The sequence below is a fragment of the Gigantopelta aegis genome, chromosome 9, assembly GCF_016097555.1.
Source record: "Gigantopelta aegis isolate Gae_Host chromosome 9, Gae_host_genome, whole genome shotgun sequence".
NCBI classification, from domain to species: domain Eukaryota; kingdom Metazoa; phylum Mollusca; class Gastropoda; order Neomphalida; family Peltospiridae; genus Gigantopelta; species Gigantopelta aegis.
In genome coordinates, this window is record NC_054707.1 from 35,613,438 (window position 1) to 35,628,880 (window position 15,443).

A 15,443-nucleotide genomic window follows, 5' to 3' on the forward strand; every position below is an offset into this window, starting at 1 on the left:
GCTTAAACACCTGTGTAATATGATTATTTGGTGAGTTACTTACGTATGTTTATACTGAGGAAGAGGGTCATAGGTCATTCTTGGCTGTGCCACGCTGCAGTACATGTCATGTGCGGAGAGTGGAACCGACTGAGTGTGTGGAGGTGGTGGGTTCTGAAGACGTACATTTAACTTGAGGTCGTCCTGACCCAGAGAATCTGGAGGTCGACCTGTCCCATAGGCAACTGCTGATATAGCTTCCTCCGGCAGGCACCTGCAGAGACATGAAGAATGAATGAATGAATGAATGAATGAATGAATGAATGAATGAACAAATGAATGAATGAAAAAGTGAAGGATGTTTAACAACACATTTTTGTACATTAAGTATAGATTTCTGAAGTCAAATGAAGAATGAATCAATGGATGAATGGATGGATGAATGAATGAATGAATGAATGAATGAATGAATGAATGAATGAATGAATGAATGAATGAATGAATGAACGGAAAAGTGAAGGATGTTTAACAACACAATTTTGTACATTTAGTATAGATTTTTGAAGTCAAATGAAGAATGAATGAATGAATCAATGGATGAATGAATGAATGAACAAATGAATGAATGAAAAAGTGATGGATGTTTAACAACACAATTTTGTACATTAAGTATAGATTTCTGAAGTCAAATGAAGAATGAATGAATCAATCAATGGATGGATGAATGAATGAATGAACAAACGAACAAATGAATGAATTAAAAAGTGAAATATGTTTAACAACACTGTAAGTATAGATTCCTCTTTCAAGACCTGAAGTGATAACACAAAATGAAAGAAAGGAAGAAGTTAAAAGTTAAAAGTTTGTTTTGTTTAACAACACCACTAGAGCACACTGATTTATTCACATGAGCTATATGATGTCAAATATTTGATAATTCTGATATAATAGCCTTAGAAGAAACCTGCTATATTTGATCATTCTGACATAATAGCCTTTGAAGAAACCTGCTATATTTGATCATTCTGACATAATAGCCTTAGAAGAAACCTGCTATATTTGATCATTCTGATATAATAGCCTTAGAAGAAACCTGCTATATTTGATCATTCTGATATAATAGCCTTAGAAGAAACCTGCTACATTTGATCATTCTGACATAATAGCCTTAGAAGAAACCTGCTATATTTGATCATTCTGACATAATAGCCTTAGAAGAAACCTGCTATATTTGATCATTCTGACATAATAGCCTTAGAAGAAACCTGCTATATTTGATCATTCTGATATAATAGCCGTAGAAGAAACCTGCTATATTTGATCATTCTGACATAATAGCCGTAGAAGAAACCTGCTATATTTGATCATTCTGATATAATAGCCTTAGAAGAAACCTGCTATATTTGATCATTCTGACATAATAGCCTTAGAAGAAACCTGCTATATTTGATAATTCTGACATAATAGCCTTAGAAGAAACCTGCTATATTTGATCATTCTGACATAATAGCCTTAGAAGAAACCTGCTATATTTGATCATTCTGACATAATAGCCTTAGAAGAAACTTGCTATATTTGATCATTCTGACATAATAGCCTTAGAAGAAACCTGCTATATTTGATCATTCTGACATAATAGCCTTAGAAGAAACCTGCTATATTTGATCATTCTGACATAATAGCCTTAGAAGAAACTTGCTATATTTTTTCAAAAGCAAGAAGGGATCTTTTATATATGCACTTTCCCCACAGACTGGACAGTACATTTTTATAATCACACTTTAATAAAATGATATTTAATAAAGTTAGTGACGTAAACATAAACATTTTGTCTTAAATTATACCATGGAACAAAGAGGACAAAAACCAACCAATGTATAACAATAAAAATAAAACCAGCATTAATTGGGAAGTTCTGACTTTAATTGGAAATAAACAATTGAAAACAAAAATGGTTGACTGATGATATAGTACACTAAAATTTTACATGTTGTAAAAATAACATATTAAAAAAAAAGAATACATGTGTATTTGTCTGAAGGGCTACCTTTATAAAATTTGTGGTTGCCCTTAAACAATAGTCTCGGGTGGTCAGACAACTGCTAATTTCAAATCCTGGCCAGCAAATCAAGAGACCATGAGGGCTAACTCTGGTTCCACAGAAAAGTTTGCCAAATTATCTTTCAAGCCCCCAAAACTGCAGAAACACAGATATTTTCTAACAAAATATTAATTATATCCTGAGATTATTTCGCCAAATTAAAATAAAATTCGCTAGTTGTTTTTTAAAATTGGCAATTGGCGAATTTGGTGAGTGCCAGAGCTAGCCCTATGATGGTCTTGAACTTGAAACATGTTTACATGCGTATATCTTCTAGATAGGAAGGAAAGAAATGATCTATTTAACGACGCACTCAACACATTTTATTTACAGTTATATGGCGTTGGACATATGGTTATGGACCACACAGATATAGAGAGAGGAAACCCGATGTCGCCACTTATAGGGCTACTCTTTTCGATTAGCAGCAAGGGATCTTTTATATGCACCATCCCACAGACAAGATAATACATACCACAGCCTTTGTTACACCAGTTGGAGCACTGGCTATAGGGTTCAGGCATGTCTCCCTTGGGTCCCAACCCCTGGCATGACCAGCTGTTTGACCTGAGGGAGACCTGCCATGGTGGCCAAGCCATTCTTTATATCTTACTGAAGTGGGTCCCCCCCCCCCCCCCGCCCCCCACTCCCAGTAGTTAATTTCTACCCAGAGGCAGTATCCGTTTGCTGTTCTGCATCATCTAGTTTCAAAAGGGAACGTAAACCAACAACTTCAACTGATTGAATGTTAATTACTTACAAAGACCTAGGAACAACAATACTGATTCACATGCTGATGAAACCACTGGGCTAACAAAACCCCACCAACCAAACTGGTCGTAATAACACCAACAACAACATTAAAAGCCTAACACTACTTAATACAGGATCATTATAAACCGGTCCCAATCTCTAGTATCTTGAAATTCATTAGGTATCAGACATCTTCTTTCTCAGTGTTGTTGTCAATCACGTTAAGTCATCTATGCATTTGCCTTAAAGGGACATTCCTGTTTTCTGCAATTTTAAAGATGTTATCGACGAACAGAGACTTTTTAGCGACTGTAATTACATATCAAATATATTTTTATGCATAAAATATTAGTGACTGTATATTAAACGTGTTTCTGATCATGCTAATATCTGTACTGCGTTAAATTTCATTTTATTTCCTAAAAAAAAAAATTTCGTACGTACAAAATTATTTGAAGACATAATCCAGTTTGGGCTTCTTACAAATATTAAGACATCCAGAAACACATAGAATATACAGACACTGATATTCTAAACAAGAAAATATACTTGATATGTAAGTTTAATCGTAGAAATATTTTATTTGTCGGAAGCATCTTACAATGCAGCAAAGTCAGGAATGTCCCTTTAAACACAAAATGAGCTCTTTTTCGACTCGTATTGTCAATCACTCATAAGTCATCTACGCATTACCCTTAAAGACAAGCCGGCCTCATTGTGACAAAGGGTGGAACACGGGGACATCTCTACTGCAGTGCGATATTATCGGAGAGCCCATGAGTGCTGTCACTATTGTCAAGCGAACGGCCAGAGCCCCAGGCCACACACTTTTAACAAAAGACCGACCAAAAAAAAAAGTCAGTTTATTTGTATACAGCTCCATTTCATTGGTATGTACTTAACCGTACTGTTTGCTCAAGTTAAAAAGGTTTTTACGAATAGTGGAACAGGCAAACTGGCCAACTGGAAGGAAAAGAATGTTTGTTTAACAGTTCTTAAGCTATGAGCAATAAAGTTTTAATCTATTTTACTGTATCAGGGCTTCTAGAATTTTTATAAAATCCACTAGCCGTGGGATCAGTGATTACATTTTTTTACTTGTCCTACAAGTTAATACAATTTTACTAATTAATAGTACTAATCTGATATGTTACCTAAAAAGCAAGATAGAGCTTAAAAACACTAACATTGGGTGGTGGAGGGGTGGAGGGGGACAGGATATTCATATTTACAAAATAGACTTTACTGCAGCACTAGCCGTCGGGCATGGCAATAGTAGTTATTTATTAGCCCAACATTGAATATCACTAAGCATAGGAGTGGGGTTACCACAATCTAGAATACCACAATCTAGAATACCACAATCTAGAAGCCTTGCTGTATAATTTGTATTCCCAATAATGAGTAAAAAAAATTATTCCCACTTTTACTTTCGTGTACATGTAAATGCTGACAAGTATCTTACAAAATATCTATGAAAGTCTGTGGTATGTGATATTCTTTCTTACCTCAATGTCAACTAAAAAGAATAGCTTATGTCAAGGCAGTGTTTACATTTTTCTCACTAGATTACTTTACAGTTACTGTGTTCAAAATCTAGTATTTGCTAATTAAATAAGCATTCAGTTTAGTTAGGACCACTAGAAGCATTCACTGTAATTTTTACAAATGAAAGGGGTGGTGGTGGGGTTTTGCAAAGTGTCATGGAAACAAGCATTCTGAAAGGACTGCTATTACAGCATTTACATGACACATACGGGGCCCAACAAATGTTCTTATCTCCTAACTTCAAGGGCCATAACTCTGTCAAAAATAGACCAATCATGATGAAAGTCACACCTGATCTGTAACTCTATGTGATAAAGCTATAAAGAAAGCTCAGTATCTTGAGGCATTACGAACAAATGAATGAATGAATGAATGAATGTTTGACACCCCAGCACAAAAATACATTGTCTGAAAAACTATATGCAGGATGGACGGGTGGACGGACGGACGCACAGACAGACGGACGCACAGACAGACAGATGGAGATGAAACCTACAGTCCCCTCCAGTTGGACAGGTAGGAGACTGATATAGCAAGCTCCTACAATCAGATTTTGAAAGATTTTATATTTTAATGATTTGTTTGAAGCTTACTGCAGGCTTATTGCTACATTATATTGTACATCAACTTCATACATGAATTCATTCAGTTTTGTTAAAACCAACAGGCCTGATTCCTGTTCGAGTAAAGTACAGTTTGTTTTATTTAATGCCGCCATTAGAGCACATTGATTTTTTATCTTATCATCGGCTATTGGACGTCAAACATATGGTCATTCTGACACTGTTTTTTAGAAGAAACCCGCTGTTGCCACATAGGCTACTGTTTTACGACAGGCAGCAAGGGATCTTTTATTTGCACTTCCCACAGGCAGGATAGCACAAACCATGGCCTTTGTTGAACCAGTTATGGATCACTGGTCGGTGCAAGTGGTTTACACCTACCCAATGAGCCTTTGGAGTCAGTATCTGGATTAAAAATCCCATGCCTCGACTGGGATCCGAACCCAGTACCTACCAGCCTGTAGACCGATGGCATACCTCAAGACAACCAGAAGCACATGGGATTTGCCAAAAGTTATAATTTACGCAAGAAGTTGAAAGTAATGTGTAAATTTTAATGATGAAAAAAAAAAGCTAAAATAGTTTTACACTGTCTAATAACTAGGCTCAGAATAAAAGTCAGAGCTAGGTATTACCACTGGAATTATGACACTGTTCATCATAGAGGGTGGGACGTAGCCCAGTGGTAAAGCGCTCACCTGCCTGATGAACAGTCTGTGTGGGATCAATCCCCGTCAGTGGGCTCATTAGGCTATTTCTTGTTCCAGCCAGTGCACCACGACTGGTGTATCAAAGGTCTGGGTATGTGTTATTCTGTTTGTGGGAGGGTGCATATAAAAGATTCCTTGATATTAATGGAAAAAATGTAGCAGGTTTCTTCTTTAAGGCTATATGCCAGATTACCAAATGTTTGACATCCAATAGTCAATGATTAATAAATCAATGTTCTCTGTTTGTGGGAGGGTGCATATAAAAGATTCCTTGATATTAATGGAAAAAATGTAGCAGGTTTCTTCTTTAAGGCTATATGCCAGATTACCAAATGTTTGACATCCAATAGCCGATGATTAATAAATCAATGTTCTCTAGTGGTGTCGTTAAACAAAAGAAACAAACTGTCCATCATAGAGGGTGGGATCCATCTCAATTGATAAAGTGCTTGCCTGATGTGCCTGCGACATAGGATCTAACCTCCTCAGTGGACCCAATCTTTGACTATTTTCCCCCGTCCCAACCAGTGTCCCATAACTGGCACAGCAAAGACTGCCATGTGCAGTCCTGTCTTTGAGAAAACGCATATAAAAGATCCCTTGCTGCTAATGCAAAAAGGATGGCAGGTTTCCTCTCGGCCTATGTGTCAAAAGTTACCAAATGTTTGACATCCAATGGCCACTTATTAAAAAATCAATGTGCTCTTGTGATGTCGTTAAACAAAAGACACTTTAATATTAACTGATCATCATATACGCATAGCCCTTGTCATACAATGTCATTTGCACCCACAATCAAATGAGTAGGTGAATGGTCTGACGGATGGACAGATGGATGAAAAGATGGACGAATAGATAAATACAAGTTCACAAAGACTTGGCAATGTACACATAATTATGTTTCTTCTACAGGTGTATGGGGGCGTGATGTAGCCCAGTGGTAAAGCACTCGTTTGATGTCAGGACGGTCTAGGATCGATCCACGTTGGTGGGACCATTGGGCTATTTCTCGTTCCAGCCAGTGTACCACGACTGGTATATCAAAGGCCATGGTATGTGCTATCCTGTCTGTGGGAAAGTGCATATAAAAGATTCCTTTCTGCATCATAAAAAGTGTAGGGAGTTTCCATTGATGACTACATGTTAGAATTATCAAAGTTATGACATTCATCAGCCGATGATTAATAAATCAATGTGCTCTAGTGGTGTTGTTAAACAAAAACAAACTTTTAACTCTACATATTTAACTGCTATCATGCCCTTGTTTGTGAGATCAGTCCACAGCGGATGTGGCAATTCATGACAGGAACAAGCCACTCACATGGAATTTCTATTGTCACGCCAAGGTTCTGTTACCAGTGGAGTTTGTTAATGAACTGAAGATCCAGACCAATTACTACATGTACCCACCACCACCAGCCCCAATGGCAATGTCGTTATGTCGTTGGAGCACTAGCCGAGCTAGCTAGGTCAGCCACTAGAAAGTTGTAGTTTCTTTTGTTTGACGACACCACTGGGGCACACTGATTTATAAGACTGGCCTTGGTGGCGCTGCAGTGGTTAAGCCATTGGACTACAGGCTGGTAGGTACAGGGTTCGCAGCCTGGTACTGGCTCAAACCCAGAGTAAGTTCTTAAGGGCTCAATGGGTAGGTGTAAGGCCACTACACCCTCTTCTTTCTCACTAACCACTAGCCAAGTAACAACTAACCCACTGTCCTGGACAGATAGCTGAGGTGTGTGTGCCCAGAACAGCGTGCTTGTACCTTAATTGGATATAAGCATGAAAATAAGTTGAAATGGAATTTTTTTTTAATTAATCATCGGCTATTGGATGTCAGACATTTGGTAATTTTTCACTTGCAGTCTCCGAGAAAAATAAAGTTTGTTTTGTTTAATGACACCACTAGAGCACATTGATTTATTAATCATCGGCTATTGGATGTCAGACATTTGGTAATTTTTCACTTGCATTCTTAGAAGAAACACATTACATTTTAGTTCATTCGGCAGAGTGCTCGGATAAGGTCCTTAGGTTAAAGGATCAAATCCCCTTGGTGGAACAATTCTCAAATTGTTTTTTTGTTCTATCTCAAGGGTTCAAGGATCAAATCCCTTAGTGGTCCAGGACTTTAGATTTCATCAAAGTCAAGGTCATAAATGTTGTGCCCAAAATACATATACCCAAAATAATCATGCCCAAATTGCGTACAAACATGCTGACCTCAAAATATTTCACCTCAAAACCACACTGAAATGTTATGTTTAATTAGATTAAAATAACCTGAAATGCATTTCTGAATATTGACAATTCTCCATCAGTGGTTAATGATAGTACTAAACTAAAACAACCTTCCTGCACTTAGAAAAGACAAAAGTCCCTGTTGTGCCCAAATTAATGAGATCTGAAGCCACGTGGACCCATTGGAGCTTTTCTATGGTTGGAATATCAATGTTTATAAAAAAAAGTATAAAAACTGTCATCAAGAACCAAATTAATATTTACTTTAATTAACACTAAAGGTTATGCAATATTCAGATAACTAAAGTTATATCCGTCGCTCACACATACATTTTTTTTTGAATACATGGTTATGTATATTATGTTTGACATTTTCCTGTGTATTTTTATATTTGTGTAAGTTAGTAAAGAATATAATTAGATCCAGTTGGTATTCATCATGTTCAACAGTGAAACTTTAATAGACAAACAATTACCAGTAATTATTTAATTATTAACCAAGAAGAAAACGCCACTAATTACTAATAATAAGAAGAAAGAAATGTTTTATTTAACGACGCACTAAACACATTTTATTTACGGTTATATGGCATCAGTCTTATGGTTAAGGACCACACAGATATTGAGAGAAGAAACCCGTTGTTGCCACTTCATGGGCTACTCTTTTCGATTAGCAGCAAGGGATCTTTTATATGCACCATCCTATAGACAGGATAGCACATGTGGGTGTAAGGAAATGATCAATATGGACACGGATTGGTGAATTCATGCAATACACACAAGGAAAACATACACATTAAAATGTTGCTTAACTTATTCAAACAACAGATTTGCCACCCTGCTAAGAAATAACCACCATATACCTGTGTTGTTATAACCAACAAGAACACGAAGAAACATCAATAAAAGTAATAAAGAACAGTCATTACAGATAAACTGAAATCTTAATTAAAAAATCAATAGAAGTAATAAAGAGCTGTCATTACAGATAAACTGAAATCTTAATTAAAAAAACACAAACAATAAACTCCATTCTTACCTTAACATTCTTTAAGAAATTCACTCTGGTATTTTATCCATATCACTAATAAAACATACCACAAAACTGCACACCATCCAATGAAAACGATAAATCCGGCTACACCGATCACCGTATACCTTTTATCAACAAAGTAACCGATCACAAGTTAAGACAAAGCTTCCACTTCCCTGTTTTCCATTCTCTAACTGTATCTGATGTTCATTAAGACTCAAACACTGAGGGGGAAGAAAGGAAACCGTCTCCAAAAGCAGAGAAGCAACCCTCCAGAAAGCAGGACAAATTAACATTTGATCTCTCCTAACAAAATAAAACAAGGCCAAAAGTCTCAAAAACTAACTGGTTCAGATGAATTTGCTGAGTTGAGGGAAAAGCTAAAAACTATAAACGGAGGAGTGTGCATCTGTAAATACTGCAAAACAGATTCTAGGAGGGACAAGGGAAAAACCATGCTAAAAAAAAGAGAGAGGTGGAGGGGAGGTCGATCGCTTGGTTGGGTTGAAAATCGCTGGAGCGTCACGTACTTAGCATTAGTGTTGTGTATACCACTGAAGTAGCCATGGGCTAGAGGAGTTATTTGTGATCAGTGTTGTATGGGGGTTAGCACCGAGTGGTACGCGGTCGGCCTCGTGTCGTCACGCCGGCCCAAACCGGTGAGGTCTCGCTATTTGTTTTAGCTCACTCAGGATGAACCTCTCCTTCTGCTGCTAATTAAGTATATAAAAAAAAGAATTTCAAACAAACTTGAGAAAGAACAGGTTGAGAAAATAATATATAACTGTTGTACTATATGCAGATTTTAAGAATGATGTTTTGGTAATAAGATATGGACATGTATATTCATAGTGTGTAATACAGTGTAGATTGAAATAAAATTTTGAATTTTTTTCTTTCTAAATCATCCGTGACAAAAAAAAAACCCAGAAAGAAAGTTGTTTTTTACTGCAGTCTGACCTACCATTTGAGTCATGAGTGAATGAGTAAGCAAAATAATTGATATTTTAATTTTTTAATATAGTACTGAAAAAAGAGAGGAATAAACTATATAAATAAAATATCGCTTAAAAAGGTGAATGCAATTTTTACAAGTGACACAAAACACTATTCCATTCAAGACTTGCTTAAAACACATACGCATGCACACACATACACATACACACTTACACACACTCAAACACACACACACACACACACACACTTACACACACAAAAACAAACATAAAAAACTAAATATGATTTCAAAGTAAATGTGTTGCAGTGGTTGGAAAGAACATTAAAAGGATGTTTAAATATTTAACAACATTCCAGTCAGAGCAGCCTAGATCAGTTTTCAGTTAGAAATGTTTTATTTCATGATGCACTCAACACATTTTATTTACGGTTATATGGCATCGAACATATGGTTAAGGACCACACAGATATTGAGGGAGGAAACCCGCTGTCGCTACTTCATGGGCTACTCTTTTCGATTAGCAGCAAGGGATCTTTTATATGCACCATCCCACAGACAGGATAGCACATACCACGGCCTTTGATATACCAGTCGTGGTGCACTGGCTGGTGCGAGAAATAACCCAATGGGCCCACTGTGAAGACTGCACTACCAAAACGAGTGGCAATGTTAGTTTAATGTCACCTCAGCACATTGTTTAAAAAGCAGCCGTTAAGTCAAATATACGACAACTGTGATACATAGCTTAAGGTCAGCCAGTTGTTCATTACTAATGCTTGCTAGAATGACTTTTATGCTACACACTAAACCAGATGACCACTCTGGGGAAACAGTCAAAATAAGTTATCAAAACTTGGTTATCTGAACATACATGTAGGCTTGTTTAAGAGGCTGGGTAGCTGTGAACAATTTGTCTAGTACCATTGTCTTTTATATCACATTCATCTAACATATTATGTGAATAAGTTAGTCCAGCAAGTGACTGCCATTACTCATCATCTTGAATATGCCTCTGAACTAGCGCTAGGGGAGATAACCCACATAGGAAGGAAGGAAATGTTTTATTTAACAACACCGGCCTCGGTGGCATCATGGTTAAGCCATTGAACATAAGGCTGGTAGGTACATGGTTCACTGCCTGGTACTGACTCCCACCCAGAGTGAGTTTTAATGACTCATTGGGTAGGTGCAAGACCCCACTAACCCACTGTTATGGACAACCAGCCCTGATAGCTGAGGTGTGTGCCCAGGACAGCGTGCTTGAACCTTAACTGGATATAATTAAAAAAATAAGTTGAAATGAAATGATAAGCAATAATGGGACTTTTATAACTACTATACTTTCAAACACAGGAAGGTACATACCATAACTTTTATAACTACTATACTTTCAAACACAGGACTGTACATACCATAACTTTTATAACTATTATACTTTCAAACACAGGATGGTACATACCATAACTTTTATAACTACTATACTTTCAAACACAGGAAGGTACATACCATAACTTTTATAACTATTATACTTTCAAACACAGGATGGTACATACCATAACTTTTATAACTATTATACTTTCAAACACAGGATGGTACATACCATAACTTTTATAACTACTATACTTTCAAACACAGGAAGGTACATACCATAACTTTTATAACTACTATACTTTCAAACACAGGACGGTACATACCATAACTTTTATAACTACTATACTTTCAAACTCAGGACGGTACATACCATAACTTTTACAACTACTATACTTTCAAACACAGGATGGTACATACCATAACTTTTACAACTACTATACTTTCAAACACAGGAAGGTACATACCATAACTTTCGATATACCACCAATGTCTCAATGTTTGGAAAATGTTTACTTGTTTGATTATTACTCAGGGGTGAGAATTGGTGAACTGTAAAAAAAAAGGAAATGTAGAGGGGTCCCGGAAATTCTTGAAATCCTAGGTTCAAATCTGTGCCATCTAACACATTTTGGAGGAAAGGACGATTAAAATGCGAGGAAACGCAGTGTTCCATGAGAGGAAAACAGCTGATCCGAGGAGAATTCCCACCCCTGATTACTACATTCACGTATATTTTACGCATATGCACACTATAATTATGTACAAATTTCGTGTCAATAATTCCGTTTCATCCTTCAGGATTTATAATGGATTAATCCCAACCTTCCTCACCTCTGTGATAATTTTGTGGACCAGTCCTTATCATTGAACACAATTTACAAATATGAAAAATGTCTTGACATGAAACAATATTTACCTGGCCCAGAAACATGTAATACATTTCAAAGTGGATGGTGGAGCCCAACAGGTGAGAATAATTGTAGAGCAAGGAATCAAAGCGGAGGTGTGGACACAGGACCTGTCAATATTGGCTCTCACACCGACACTATATCACTGTCGCGGCGTCACATGGAAACACCCGGGCAACTACGGCCCACTCTTAATTAGTGGAACACCTTGTCACAAAGACACAGTTCGGTCCATACCAACAGCTGGACAATATACTAACAATTATATCACATTCTTTCATGGTGTTAAGTCTACTTGATGTTCTTTTTATAAAGCATCAATACCTGAACTTGGATCTAAAAATACGGGCTATTTTTAAACATCATAATTAAAGAAGAATTTTCAGCTCCTTTTATTAACTCATGAAAATAGGCTTTAGCCTCAGAATGAAAAAAGAAAGAAAGAAAGAAATGTTTTATTTAATGATGAACTCAACACATTTTATTTACGGTTATATGGCGTCAGACATATGGTTAAGTACCACACAGTTTTAAGAGGAAACCTGCTGTCACCACTACATGGGCTACTCTTTCCGATTAGCAGCAAAGGATCTTTTATGTGCGCTTCCCACAGGCAGATAGCACAAACCATGGCCTTTGTTGAACCAGTTATGGATCACTGGTCGGTGCAAGTGGTTTACACCTACCCATTGAGCCTTGCGCAGCACTCACTCAGGACTTGGAGTCGGTATCTGGATTAAAAATCCCATGCCTCGACTGGGATCTGAACCCAGTACCTACCAGCCTGTAGATCGATGGCCAGAAAGAAAAATTCAAATATGTAACAAAGATAAAGTATTTTTTTTTAACCATGATCTAAAAATAATAATTTTTTTTTTTACTTTGATACCATTATTAAAACAGAATTTTAGTCCTTAAATTAAAATATAAATCTATAAAGTAAGAACCTTGGTATAAAAATTCAAATGCACAAAATACATTTTGGCCTAAAAAAGAAAAGAAAGGGTTTTGATTTTTTATCTAAAATAATGTCATCAATACCAAAAACAAATTAGAGTTTAGATATACCAAAATTCAAACAGCAGGCTCCTCAACAAACTGAATTAAATGTTATATCTTCCCAATCTGGCAACTCCTTCTATTTTGAAACTTTGTTTGCTGTCCACCTCCACATCCTAGTCCTTGACTTTCCAACTGTGACAGGTGGTTGTCTCGTGTGGCTATCCATGACACACCACTTTCCATCATCTTTAGTTGTGGGTTTAGCCTAACCAGTTTGGAAAATGTTCATTGGTTACTTGTGGCATTGTTAAGAAGTACTTGTAACCACCAACTGTAGTTGTCAACTACAATGGGGCATTAGATAGTGCCATGGGGTAGACCATCTTTATTAGCAGCAGAGGATGAGATTTCTGTCATTGATCATCAATGCAGAATTTACCTCGCTCATGTGAGCCTTATATTACCTCAGGCAATGTAGGTATTTTCTACTAACATTCTTGAAAATTTAATTTGATAGCATAACATGCTATAGAGTTACTTCACAATTTTTAGTAAATCTGTACTTTTGATAAGGAATGGGTTCATAAAATTGGATAATAAACTACATCAAGCAATGAAAAAAAAAAGCAAGCTGCGTCGTATGCACATTTTTTAAATGGTGTGTTGTATCAGTGTTAAATACAATTTTGTTTATCGAATATAACCCAAATGCAGTATTTAGCAGTAAATTCAATATCTCTATTCCATTAACTAGCAAAAAGTATATCTTCATATATCAGTAACATACAGATTTGGTTGAAAATAGTAAACTGACTGCAAAGCATACTATTCAAAGAAACAGTGGTTGAGAAAGGTTTTAAGGTGACTCAGTCTTATAAAGATTTTACTACATGTCTACACTATACATGTACTAGTATACATAAAACTTAACTAATATAAACATTCCCAGGAAGAATAAGTATCATGTTACACTTCTAACAGGAATTCCTGGTGCACATTGTGAACTTATATTTTCCCCAGGAATTTCTGATTATCTTGTATGTAAGGTTGTTGCTCTTTGGAAAGAAATGAAAATGTATCTATAACAACACTCCAGCACCGTGTGCTGATCACCATACAGAACAGTGGTAAAGGAATGGGACAAGAAATCACTGCTGCCACACAGGCTTTTCCTTACAATTAACTGCAAGGGATCTTTTAATACACTTTCACACAGGACAACACACACCTCAGCCTTTGTTATATTTATTGATGGAATGAATGAATAAATGGATGGATGGATGAATGAATGAATGAATGAATGAATGAATGAATGAATGAATGAATGAATGAATGAATGAATGAATGAATGAATGAATGAATGAATGAATGAATGGATGAATTAATATTTAACAAACACCCCAGCAAAAAACACACATCGGCTATTGGGTGTCAAACGATGGTAAGTATATGGATATGATTATTTACATTATTTAAAAATATATATATAATGATGTAAAAAGCCATGGAAAAAAAAAACCACCCACAAATATGAAGACAATGGAGGACTGCAGGATTGAGGATGAGAACGATGGTCTGCCCATGCACAGTTATGGATATGCATTTGGAAAGGGAAGACAATTCTGCAGTGAAGGATATGACTCAGGTTGTATAGTATTATTGTTGTGCTAGCACAGTAAGTTGAATAAGAGTATAAAATGAATGTACAGACATCAAAATGATGGAAAACTGGTTGCAGAAGGCAGTAACTTAGTGGGTCAGAGGTCGGCGATTGATTCAGCAAACAATGCTGATCTCCCAAGTTAAATTCGACCTGTTTATATTTGACGGATCCACTCTACAGAGCCAACACCCAACACTTTTGTGCATTTCATGTCCCAAAATCCAATTTTCTATATCTATTTTTAACAAATTCTCTTTTGTGTATGGTTGGGTCAATAAAACTTGATCTAAACTAAGATGCTAATACAGTTAAAACAAAATCACTATGGTGCAAAGGGATGCCTCTATTTCTGCTGCAAATGCTATCACATTTTCAAGGCAAAGAAAACACAAAAATACCTTCGAACAGCCAGAGTTTCATAAATCAATTGCCAGTTCATGCCCATAGCTTAACTTTCAAGGTGACTCAGTCTTTTAAGTATTTTAATATAATCACACATTTGAGAATTTGTTTAATTGTTTTTTTGTTTTTTTTACATTCTTATGTTTCAGGGGATATTAACTTGTTGCTCACACAAAGACCTAAAAACATATTACGTAAAGGAAGGAACACT

At 36.4% G+C, this 15,443-nt stretch overlaps 1 protein-coding gene across 3 annotated transcripts in view; it reads right to left on the bottom strand.

Moving 5' to 3' along the window:
• Positions 1–15,443, bottom strand: part of LOC121381911 (myelin regulatory factor-like) — a 128,818-nt gene that overhangs the window by 65,508 nt on the left and 47,867 nt on the right. For 2 of the 3 annotated variants that reach the window (XM_041511324.1, XM_041511323.1), the window contains exon 3: positions 44–253. In XM_041511324.1, coding sequence (XP_041367258.1) covers positions 44–253 — 210 coding nt within the window. Of the gene's footprint in view, positions 1–43; positions 254–8,934; positions 9,570–15,443 lie in introns of those variants that run through there. The other variant, XM_041511325.1, reaches the window with a different exon arrangement.